The 13,227-nt window shown below is 37.0% G+C and overlaps 1 protein-coding gene across 1 annotated transcript; it reads left to right on the top strand.

Annotated features, from left to right (window-relative positions):
• Positions 1–1,985: 1,985 nt before the first annotated feature.
• On the top strand, positions 1,986–12,898 carry LOC121420285 (zinc finger protein 37 homolog). The gene is made up of 4 exons (XM_041614862.1): positions 1,986–2,079; positions 5,249–6,599; positions 7,900–8,019; positions 10,466–12,898. The coding sequence occupies exons 2-4, from the start codon at positions 5,285–5,287 to the stop codon at positions 12,502–12,504; spliced, it is 3,474 nt and encodes a 1,157-aa protein (XP_041470796.1). The 5' UTR covers positions 1,986–2,079; positions 5,249–5,284; the 3' UTR covers positions 12,505–12,898.
• The last annotated feature ends 329 nt before the right edge of the window (positions 12,899–13,227 follow it).

Raw genomic sequence — 13,227 nt, forward strand, 5'->3', positions numbered from 1 at the left:
GGCGCCTTAGACCACACGGCCACGACACCTCCACCTCCAGTATTTTTTTTTTTTTAAACAAGTGCACACCTAGCTAGCAATAATGCATATAGCATTTCCATTTATTTGAAAGCAGGATAAAAGAGCATTGCAGATTAAATGCCTTGCTCCTAGGCATTGGTGCCATGGCCGGGGATCGAACCCCGGACTCCATGTATAGCCAGGCGCCTTAGACCACTCGGCCACGGCACCTCCATAAGTGACGTCATCAATCCCCACATTTGCATACCGAGCAGGATGTGCATAATTTATAACAGTGAGATTTTTTGGTAGAATTTTCTTAATTTCTTGTGTTTTAATCCTTAGACCCCGTGGAAAAACAGTACTAGCCTACTGTCCATGGGCAGAGCTGAACCGGGTGTCCTTCCGATTTCACTATTTCTCATGTCTATTTGATATTGTTGTTTGTTTGTTTATATATATATCTGTTCTTACTTGCTATTTTTTATATATATATATCTTGCTTTTATATTTTCCTTTGTACGCTTATGTTTTTAGTGTGAATTTCGGTAAATAGATAAACATAAATACAAATACAAATAACTGTTATGTAAATTTGAGCGAAACTTCAAAATATCATAGATTTCTTATTTTACATCCAGTTTTGATGAAATTTAATTGTCACGTTTATGCTTGTTGGATTTTCAGAATTTTTCATTCAAATTGACTTTCGTTGGGGTGGACTTGACCTTTAACTAAGTAACTTTATTCGTCGGATAAAAGCAGAGAGGAGAGGCACAAAAAAGAATTAAAAATAAGTTAAAGCCTGTGTATAGCTTTGGTAAAGGGTCAATAATGTGATTGATAATCGAATATCATCTAAGATGACAGTCTTACTGAAGCGTAGAGACCGTTAGATATTTTTCCAACTGCACTTCTCTGAGAAAATTTCAAATATTCAAATCTTGGATATATAGCGCCCTCTCTCGGCGATGCTTGTTTTGAATTTAAAAAATGGGCATTCAAGCACTTATCTTATAAATTTAGTGATTAGATATCCAAAAGTTACAGACAAAGAACATATCTTGAAAGTTTCAGCCCATTCCATGATTTGGAATAGGATTTAATTGAAAGACAAAAACACACAGATATTTTAATTTGATCGGGTGACCCGATCAAGTTAAATTTCCATGTAAAATCGCCAAATTTATCCTGTAAAACACATTTTCATTTCATATCCTCCACATCATAACTGTTATAGGGCATATCGATTCATATTAGCTAGCAATGAATTGGAATAGTGATAGGTGCATTTTGGTGGATTTACCAAAACTATATAGTGAGTGATTGTATTACCGACCGGCCTTGTATTACCGAACGCGCGCATCATATGCGTCAGAAAATAATCAAATACGCTCAAACCTTTGCAACTTCCTTCCAAAGGGAACTTAAATAGAAAAATGATGAAAAATTATCAAAAACACAATGTCGAAGTCTTTATATCCTCAAAACAATAAAATATGGTCAAAATAGCTAATCAGTGACTTTGTTGTTTTCCCAACTTTTCCCATAGAAAACACACGTTCGGTAATACGATACCTTTTCAAGTGACCAAAATATTTCACTTGCGAAGAGGGGTCCGATTGGAAGCTGATGTCGTAAAAATGAAAAACAATTTCGGCAAAATATCTGCATGTTTATATTTTGTAGGTATTTGTGTATTTATGGTGAAAGTTTTGTGAATTTTATTGGAATAATGTGTTTGATATGATCAAATTCATGAAAAGTGTTCGGTAATACGATCCACTACCATACACAAGCTTTAAGTCTATTTTACTGTACACTGTATTTCTCGACATACGATGGAGATATAATTTTTTTTTTAGAAGAATAAGAAGAAGAATAATAATAAGAAGAAGAATAAAAGTATGAGGAGAAGGAGGATCGGATTTTTTTTATTATTACTGATTCCAGTTGAAGCCCTCTACGACCGTTATTCAATAACAAACTTGCAAAGTGCTTCGACTTTTTGTCTTTACTTTAGTTTTAATGTCTTTATTCTGATTTATTGTGGCATGAATATGAATCGAGGAAAGTTAGGTAAGCTCAAATTGGATCAGTGTCATTTTTTAGTACAGGAAAAGCTCTTTTTGTCTCTTTTTCGAAGGGATTATTAAGATCATAGAATTACTAATGTACGCCCCACGTACTGGTTTTTATGTTGGATGTTCATGACGGGGTGTTTTCGGACGGGGGGGGGGGCGCTAGCCAGGAGGCTTCTAGAGAGTAAAAATCATTTACTAACGTAAATTACTCTCATACGAAGCTAACCCAGGGAACGCCCGCTATGCGGGCGGGAGCCCAGGACCTTACCAAGGCCATGTAATTGACCATACGCGAGACTAGCGTGAAGTATGGTCAAAATAATTCTCTGAATAAATAATTAAAGGGATAGTTCAGTCTGACAAAAAGTTTATTGTAAAAATAGCAGAAAAAATAATAAAAAATATTGCCAAAGGTTTGAGAAAAATTCATCATATAATTAAAAAAATATTAGAATTTCAATTATTTGATTTGTGACGTCATATGCGAGCAGCATTCCTACATAGCGAATGGTAAAAAAACAATAAAATGCCATTTTCTCAGAAAATTGAAAATAGTTTTCACTGTACCTTTTGTATATCAATAGACAAATCATTTCGCATCCGATCATGAAAAGAAAACAAAATTAAGTCATCAGGAACCATAAAAAAATTGAAATTCATACATTTTTTTTTACATAACACATGAGGCAGCTGCTCGTTTATGACGTCACAAATGCAAAATTTTGAACTCTAATAACTTTCTTACTCTTTAACGGATTTTCCTCAAACCTTCACTAATATTTTTTATTATTTTTTCTGCTATTTTTACAACAAAGTTTTCTTCAGGGTGAACTTCCCCTTTAAAACAGAAATCAAGCACTTACCATGAATGATTATATGGATGAAGGTCTAACGAGTGGCAGTTTCCTGACATCTAGGCACAAACTGGAACCTCAAAAAAACGAAAAGTTCTCTCCTACCCCAGTCTCGATCGGCCATTTTTGTTATGAATCGTAACAAAATGGCCGATGGAGACTGGGGTAGGACTAGGAGAGAACTTTTCGGTTTTTTGAGGTTCCAGTTTGTGCCTAGATGTCAGGAAACTGCCACTCATTAGACCTTCATCCATTTAATCGTGGTAAGTGCTTGATTTCTGTTTTAACTACTTATTCGGAGAATTATTTTGACCATACTTCACGCTATCCTAGTATGGTCAATGACACGGTAAGGTAGCTGGGCTCCCTCCCGCTATGTGGGCGGGAGTTCCCTGGGTTAATACACTCATTCAATGAACAAGGTTATAATATAACCTTGTTCTCAGTTATATCTCCATGTGTGGCAAAATAATGGTGGCAATGTTTGGCTTAATTTCTCTTTTTATATGGGACAAATGCTTGTTTTTCTTACACTGTCAGTTTTCATTACAGGCATTCATCATATAACTTGGCTCTTATGTAAATTTAATTCTTGAAATTATTTTTTTCTTAATTAAATATAGAGATTGAAAAATGAAAATTTTCTTGCCAATCGCCATATTACTTTCCACCACTAGAGGGCGTACACAAAAATATGCCCAAAATTCAAGTTTTTGAGCGCTCTGGTGAATACAAAAATTATTCCCAAGTTACTAATGAAAAATAAATTGCAACTGTATGGAAATCAGTAATTTTGGTCACAAAAGTGATATTTTAATGATTTTTCAAAGTGTGTGCTATGTACAGCATTGGCATACCATAGTCCTACCTGTAGATTCCCCACAGGCAGGATGGTTGCAGTGAACAAGTGGGTTAATACAAAGCCAGGGCTTCTATTCTATACATGTGCGTGTAGGCAGCCAAAACCTTAAACTTTCGCCCAAGAGATTTTTACTTTCTGAAAGATCCAGCCCTAAATCATGTACATTGGATACAACTTCATTTCCGACATTTCTATGCTATGGATTTTATTTTTAGACAAGAATTCATTAAAAATACGACAAAAATTCATGAAAAGAAGGAAGAGACTTGCTCGATGTTTACGCCGCCATCTTGTTTTCTATTGTTCTTCACCCACGTTACGCAACGCAAGCGTCTGTATCGTTTGTTCGTTATTATGGTCGTAGAAGGTTGATCAAGGTATCAAATTGCTCAGAATTATGTTATCAATGCAAATTTTTGAAATGCTTAAAATGACCTGAAACGTACCCACAAATTTTTATAGGCCATTTGGAGGAATTTTTAGCTTTGACGAGCACATCATGACCTTTGATGATATTGACAGTTGACCCTTGACCTGAAGTTAATGTGATGTAAATATTGTTAATTTTTGATAATTGATATTGAAGATATGATCAAATTAAGAATTTTACAAAATGGCGCGTAGATGACGTCATCATGATCATATGACCGTGAAAAGCTTCGTATGCCGTCTCTATGATATACTCTATAAATGACGAAAAAAATCAGCAAATTGATTGAGCCAATTCCGAGAAAAGTTGGCGACAAACATAGGTGCGAAAAATAAGTAATAAAGAAAATTCTGACGAAATTAAGAGGTGATCTGTCAAAGACATACCACCTAAAAAGAGGAAATTCCAAGTATTCTTTCTTGAAAGTGAGTGAAGTCCTGCTACTACTCAAACTATCGCTACTCAAGCCATATTCAGCTCATCTCATCTGGTTTACAGTCCTTTTCAGGACTTCACTCACTTTCAAGAAAGAATACTTCTAATTTTCTCTTTTCATCCTATCTTGTCTTTCCATTTCAATCTTTCTGCCTGTATTTCTTTCCCTTCTTCATACTACACATGGTGAACTGTAAACCTTCTCCATGTTAATTTACATTGTTTAAAAATAATGCATAACATATATGTACATTTATATGTTACAGAAATGTAAAAAAGTTCAGCACAACACTTTTGCAAAGCAACAGTATTGTGTATGGTTAGTTTTTTTTGGATGAGGATGCTTCATCCAAATAAGTTTCCAAATCCACTATCTTGTAAACATCAATAGACATCAATTTAGTTACATGTAGCATTAGAACTATCTCTTGTACTTGTTACATTTAAACCGGTGAAATGCCCTTGGGCTCATGTTTGATCTTTCAGATACTTTGTGTGGACAATGTACTCATGCTCTTCATGATGCTGTTACAAATAGAGAACACAACTTAACGAAAGATCTTATTTATCATTTTCTATGTAGGGCAACCTATCCAGATCCAGAGTTGAAGCGTATTCAATGGAGGGAACAGAATATACAGTGGAGCCCTCAGTTGAAGGTACCATGACAATGAGAAAGGCAGCATCACCATGCAACATTCCAGTGGATGAAAAAAAATCTTTAAGGAAAATGAAACCGTATGGATGCGTGATGTGCAAGAGAGCTTTTAGTAAAGCATTGAACTTACAGAAGCACATGATGGAGGCACACGGCGTAACAGAAGAGAGCGATGGTGACGATGATGATGATGAGGTGGTAGACGAGGACAAGGGTGATGCCAGCCATGCCCAAAATCAAGATGGGGACAGAATCAACGTCCTTGCAGATGCAGCTGCCAGTGTACTCGGTGAGTCGTGTCATATCTCTGGGGCAGACAGGGATACCAATGATCCCCTTTCATGTTCCAATCCAAGAGATGGCACTCAGGGGAATCCCTGGATGGATACTCACAAAGCAGCATCAAACTCTGATAGAGGGGGAACTAGTTCCACTGGGCAGGTCCAAACTGCAGTACTCATGAACCCCGGTGATATCATTGCGCAGGCTGCAGTAGGTGCCCAAATCATTGTCGATGCAAAGAATGTATGTAGGTCAGAAACAAAGCATTCAGGCAGAGAAGAACTGTCAACTGTAGAAGATGTTGCTTTTTCCGGCGATCATGATCATGTTGAAGTGGCAAGTGATGACGAATCAGTATTTTTTCCTGAAAATGCTACAGGTGTTGTTCGTACTGATGGAAAAGAACAGTGCAATGAGACAATATCACAAGTGCCTCCTGTGTTGTTGCACATAGACAAATCATCTTCAAAGATAGCAACTCCGGAACCAAGAAGATCACCACCTGTCAAGACTGCTGGTGCTTCCAAAGCAACTGGTACATGTCAGGAAGATTGTGTCTGTATCAATGTGGACGGGCAAAATGAAAAATTGAAGAAGAAGCAAATAACAACAGCAAAATCATCTACAAATAGATGCAGGAAGACATCTCATACCAAATGCTCCTTCATAAATAAAGAATCATCTGCAGCAGAGCCAAGACCCGGGAGTGGGGCACTTGAAGGAAGCTCACAGGAAGCTGATCATGCCAACCTACAGGACATCCAGAGAGTTCAAAGGCCCAGTCTCCGAAGGTCTACGAGGTGCTCAAAGAAAAGGGTAGACAGTGATTTCATCAGAGAAGGAGAGAGGAAGACGGAGATGAACAGATTGAAGAAGGTCGACCAAAGGAAGATGGAAAAGAAGAGGAAACAGGAAGATCGGAAGGGAGAGAAGGAGGGAAAGAGACAGGAAGAAACCGAAGAAGATCTGCCCCAAAGTCCTCAAGAATGTACAGGTGATAATTGATTTGCTAATATCGGTACCTACCTTATGAGGTTCATAGTGATAAGTGGCAGGAATTTTACAAGCAAATGTGGAAATCTTTCAAAAATCATATATTGGCTTTATTTCAAATATAGATTGAGGTTTTGGATTTTAACTCATCTGAAAGTAAACATTTTCACATTGGACCCCCAAAATATGCCAGAGTGGCTTCTTGTAGAAAAAATCAAACAGAATTAAACTTTTATTTTAAACTCATTTTCTATTCGACAACATATTTTTTAGAAAAAAATTGAGTTGAATATAAATTTGAAGGTCGTCATATTACATCAAATTAAAAGAAAATATCCAATCGCTGGTTTCACGGGGAAAAGTTTAAAAATGCTAAATTTGTGCTGTTGGACAAACTCCTGACTGACCGTAATGTGACTGACTATGCTCAAGGTTGCTTTTGATACCAAATTCATTTATTTATTTTAGACTTCTATGGGAAAGTTATATTTGGCTGGTGAAAAAAAAATTGAAGTTGTGTTTTGATGTGATTTTGATTTGATTTTGAAGCTATAAAGAATTATTTGGTCAATGTTTTATGTGTTCTTTTTTAGCTTATGAATGCAACTGACCAAATTTGCACACTAACCCTTGCCATAACCTACAAAATAAAATTCTCTGTGAAAAATAACCTCATAACAAATTCTAATTATGCATAAACTCAAAGTCTTATAAAAGGACCCCCCATATTTTGTTAATTCACAGTCTCCTTGTGAGATTCTGATTTAATGTACTTTATAAACAGCATCACATTTTTTAAATGTATTTTATTTATTGTACTATAAACTTTTTATTTATAAGCCTATTTTGTTTTTCAACTTTTTTTTGTCTTTTCAATGGAGATTGTCAGTGACTTTGTTCTGGTCATGAACACAAGAAAATTAAGGTGGTACTCTGGTAGCCATGGTTTAATAAAACATAAGAAATATATATTGTATATTTCTTATGTTTACTATTTTTTGTTCCTTTTGCTTTCTTAATGAAGAAAAATACTTCAGTTATCATTCCCAGACAATTATGAATGATTTGGGTGTCATATGAGTTAATAAATTGAATGTGTTAGGGATTTGTGCTCCAATTCGCTTTCCATAGTTAAACCACAAGTTTAAACCCGAGTTTTAATTAAACCAGACTTCACAATATGGGTCAAAGAGTTTAAGTAGAAGTAATAATACGTTAAATAATTTGGGTTAAAAACAATCAGCCCAGCTCACCCCCACCCCTAAATCTTATATACATTTCTCTTAATATTTTATGTTTAGCCAAAGGAACTAACAGGAAAAGGAAGACTTTAGAGGAGAAATTAGCTGAGCTTCACAGAGCCCATGAGGAGACAATGAAACTCAATGCCTTTGTTCAAAATATCATCTCTGATGGTTCAGGTAAGAGAAGAATTCCTGTTTTAAGAACAATGAAAAAAATAATTTTGAGCTTTTGTATCATTCTAAAAATGTTACATTTAGGAAGAATAATAATAAGGTAAGAAATTCCATTTCAATATTAGCCTACAGATATGCTCTTACATTCAAGTTGCTTGCATGACCTTTAATGGAGAATGAAATCTGAGCATGTTAGTGTAGATCAATAAAGGTTTGAGCACAATTGGACAAGCAATAGAAAGTTTTGAATGCCAAGATCATTAAACGCTATGGAGATCCTCCCATTGGCAATGCGACCAATATCTGTGATGTCACAGATGTAGAACTCTCCACTTTGGACACTGAAAATATACCCAAAAATATCTCTTTTTGTTCATTCAAATAAAGTGACAAACAATTCATCCTTGATTATGTTGTGATACCTCTCTTTAATGTAATGTGATAGAAAAAACACCTGATAGACCTTTTAACCCTAATACTAATACTGCTGCCAAACATGATTCAAATGTAGTCGCTATGCATTTTTCTTGAATTTCTTCTCCATTTACCTTCATCTTCTTAAAGGACAAGTCCACCCCAACAAAAACTTGATTTAAATGAAAAGAGAACAATTCAACATGCATAGCACTGAAAATTTCATCAAAATTGGATGTAAAATAAGAAAGTTATGGCATTTTAAAGTTTCGCTTCATTTCACAAAACAGTTATATGCACATCTCACTCGGTATGCAAATGAGGAACTGATGACATCACTCACTCACTATTTCTTTTGTATTTTATTATAATATATGAAATATTTTTATTTTCTCGTCATTGTCATGTGAAATGAATTTTCATTCCTTCCAGAACACATGGAATTCCATTATTTTAACATTTTGTGCTTCAGGTAAGGAGGTCCTAGTCGTCAAATTCGTAAAAATTGAAATATCGTATAATTCAAACAATAACAAACAAAAGAAATACGGTAGTGAGTGAGTGACATCATCGACTCTCTCATTTGGATGAAACTGGCTCGTTCATATGACTATTTTGTTAAAAATAAGCGAAACTTTGAAATGTCATAACTTTGTTATTTTACATCCGATTTTGATGAAATTTTCAGCATTGTGCTTGTCTGATTTTCTCTATTGATTCAAATCAACATTTTTCTGAGGTGGACTTGACCTTTAATAATAATAGAACACCATTTGTATACCACATTACACCTTACTGAGGTCTCAATGCGCGTTAGGAATAAGAAATAAGAAAGGATGAGGGAAAGCTGCTGGTAGTGCTCTGATGATATTATTATCAGTTAAATGAATACCGGTATGTTTTCAATGCAGATTTAAATTGCCCACTTGTATCAACTTGCCTTAAAGTTACTGTGTGGTATACTATTCCAGAGTTCTGGCACTGCGTGCGCAAACCCCCATTCAACATAAAACTTTGTCCTGAATTGAATTTATTGGATTTCCACAATCAAAATAAAAGTGTACAAAGTGAGCATTTTATAATACAGTGGAGCCCGAGGGGATAGCAAAAGTAAAGATACTTTGGCTAGTATTCTGATATCAGGTTTAACTTAAACTCAGGTTTAAAGTTGTGGTTTAAAGAGAAATGCCAGTAGTTGCAGTAAACACTGATTTCATGAGTAAGTCTGTAAAACCAGGCTTAATTGTCAGAATATCATCGAGGATCTAGATCTGGTACAGTTACATAAACTGAACTTTGTGTAATCTTGAAATCTACGCTGAAAAATGTCCACACCGAAGATCACCAACACAGATAGGCACACGTGGGACAGTGTATATTATATTGCTGGAATAAAGACCCGACGGAAGTGACCGAATCCGCGCTTATTTTGCTTATTTCTCAGCAATTACACAATTTCTTCCAGAATCCTTTGGCACATATTTTTTATTCATACAAACAGACACTTGGGTGGTCATATTATTAGATTCTGTCAAAAGTAATTTTGAGATCGTTACCAAAACTGGAATTTATCTTTAAGTATGGATAGCCCATTGTTACATAAATCACTAATGGTATAAGATATCATATTTCAGCTCATTTGGCTCTCGAATCATTCATAATTGCCTCGGAAGTGTAAATAGATTACTGTCTTCAACATCGATGAATCAGGAAAAAGCACAGTAAACATAAGAAACTTTATAAAAAATTTGATACTTTTGGCTTTCCATACTTAAACTGCAACTTTAAACCTGAGTTTAATTCAGTTAAACCTGACTTCAGAATACGGGCCATAATATCTAGGTTATCCCCTACATTAAGTACACATGCAATATAAAGTATAGTTAACCATTTCAAGGTAATAAGACAATAAATATCACTAGTAAATTTACAATTAAACATAATCATGTCTTAACAATAGGTACATTAAATAAATATTATAAATAAAGTAAAGTAATCTCTTACTTCTTTCCATTTCCACTCCCAATTCATTCAGATGCCAAGCTAGCATCGAACCAGAAATCCTCCACTAGCAGAAAGCGAAAATGTAACAAATCAAAGACATATGACTGTCTGAGCTGCCAGAAGAAGTTCCACGTGCTCTCTGAGTGCATAAACCACATGAAGAAGGCGCACCTGCCATTCAAGAAGCAGTGTCCAAGAGAAAGTGAAGGAGAACCTGCTTCGTTGGATGTCTCGCCCTCTCTTGAAGTGGAGGAAGATAGCGGCGTTGAGGAGGTGTTGGCGCCTCACCAGGAGAACAGTGCTCCCAAAAGGGAAAGAGACACAGGAAAAGTGCCAAAGATCCTTCAGAAGAGAAAGAGCTCTGGTACAGTTGGAGAATACGCGTGCGATTACTGCAGTGAGGTCAGCAAGACCTTAGAGGGACATCGGTTACACATGACCTCCCACTGCGGGCTTGTCGAGGAGAAATGCCACAAGTGCAAGGTGTACGAACCTCGACCCAGTGCGGCTCAGATTGAAGCGATCCAAAAGTCTGTTGAAAAAGTCAGAGAGCTGACGGAATCCAGTGGTTATGAGTTCAGGCATGGACGGCAGCTGATTGAGCAGTTTCTTCAGTGCGTCGTGTGCGGCAGCTGCTTTGCTGTGTACAATCATCTTCGGAATCATATGAGTCAACATAAAGCCATCGTGTGTCAGGTCTGCAGTAGTGTGTTTCCGAGCACAGAGGCCTTGGGGAAGCACCTCCCCCATCACAAGACGGGTCCCTTGACGTGCAAAACGTGTGGCCAGACTTTCTTCTCCTCTAAAACACTTCTGACGCACATACGCAGCCATAGCAACAAGTTCAGATGCAATGATTGTGGTGTGACATTCAGGAATCGAGGCAATCTATTGAAACATCAAAAGCAAAGCCAGGTACATGGGCATACGGGAGGAGTAAGGTTTATCACACAATCAAAGTATGATGGAAAATCAAAAGTAATGTGCACATTTTGCGAAAACCTGTTTTGCTCAGAGATGACCCTGAGACGTCATATTGAAGCTTTTCACCCTGAAAAGGTTGATGATCGAGGGAAGTATGTATGCGAGATCTGCGGGGCTGTCAAACACAATCATAAAACTCTCCAAGCTCACTTGATATGCCACAATGAACCCAAGCAAAAGTGTCATATGTGCGATAAAGTTTTCTTGCGACCAACCAATCTTAAGAATCACATCCAGCGCGTACACGAGCACAGAAGGGAATTCACCTGCCAGTACTGTGGCAAGTGTATCTCCTCGAATATGAGTTTGCGGGATCACGAAAGACTCCACACGGGCGAGAAACCATTTAAATGTGTAAAATGTGGCGAGAGTTTCCGTCTTCGGAAATCTTATCAAACCCATCTTCAGAGTAAACACTTCAAGGACAGGTCCTTCAGGTGCGATCAGTGCGGGAAGGGTTTCTTCACCCACCACGCGCTCTACAAACACAAGAGGATTCATACTCCAAACGTGTGGAGTGTGTGTCCTGAATGTGGGAAGCAGTTCAAGCGGAAAGATCTCTTGCAGTACCACGTGGTGCAGTATCACCGTGGTCATTTGCGGTGCTCGAAATGTACGCGACGCTTTAATTCCGAAATCTCCCTGAGGTACCACATGAACAAGAAGCACAAGATTAACCTTTACCTCAACAACAATGCTGAGCAGGATGATAGTGAATCCCAGTCACAGACATCACCTGCTGTCAAGGATGTTCCTTCTCCAACTGTTAGATCAGAGAACTCGCCTACTGCCCAAGCAATTTCTTCTCAATCTGATGCACCAGAAGACCCGTCTTACATCTCACATAGTTCTGCCAAGAATATTATCGCTGCCACCTTGATCGATGCCAACTCAAAAGATAGTTTTACAGATGTGGTTTTGAGCAGCAGTGTTGGTCTCCCATCCACATCTGTGACCCTTGAGACTTCTCATGCTTTACCAAGACCATATGCTACAGACCAAAGGCTGAGCGATCCTACAAACGTAGCCATCTCAACAATATTTTCACAACTCTTCGAAAGAAATATTGGCTCTGTTCCAGAATAGTGATTCAATTCTAATGATATTAATAATAATATGCAACATTTATATAGCGCTTAGTACAAATGTTTTAAAGCTCTGCATACCATTACCTCAGCTGTAGCACAGGTACCCTAATCGGGCACTCGAGCATTCAAGGAATTTCTTCCTACCTGGTACCCATTCACTACACCTTGGTGGAGATTCACAAATGTAGAGAAACGCCTTGTCAATGGACGCAAGTGCTTCGTTTGGGATTTGAACCCTGAACCTTGTGGTTCAAAGTCTGGAGACTTATCTATTAAGCCACAACAGCACTATGAGGTATTGTAGAATACTCAGTATTATCATCTCAATATTAAAGGAAACCAAAACCCAAGAAAAGAAGCAATCTTATTAGAAAGAGTAAAATGAGAGGAACAATCTAAAAAAAAGTTTCATCAAAATCGGTTATGAAATAAGCAAGTTATGGACATTTAAAAATCTTGTTGTACTTCCTTTGGGATCCTCAAATTGGCAAACTTCCTTAAAAATTGCTGATTTTGTGGACAATTCTCCATTTGTTTTGTACACAAATTTTCAGATTTTCCTCATTATCTTTCAAATTGCATCTTGCCTACTTCTGAGCACAACATATGTCATGGGAAAATATAATTCACATCACATATGTCAAGGTCAGTAGGAGATAATGTGAAATATTGAAAATAAAGGGGAAAATCTGAAAATTTGTGAACAAAACAAATGGTGAGT

This window comes from Lytechinus variegatus, chromosome 8 (genome assembly GCF_018143015.1).
Source record: "Lytechinus variegatus isolate NC3 chromosome 8, Lvar_3.0, whole genome shotgun sequence".
Taxonomy (NCBI): domain Eukaryota; kingdom Metazoa; phylum Echinodermata; class Echinoidea; order Temnopleuroida; family Toxopneustidae; genus Lytechinus; species Lytechinus variegatus.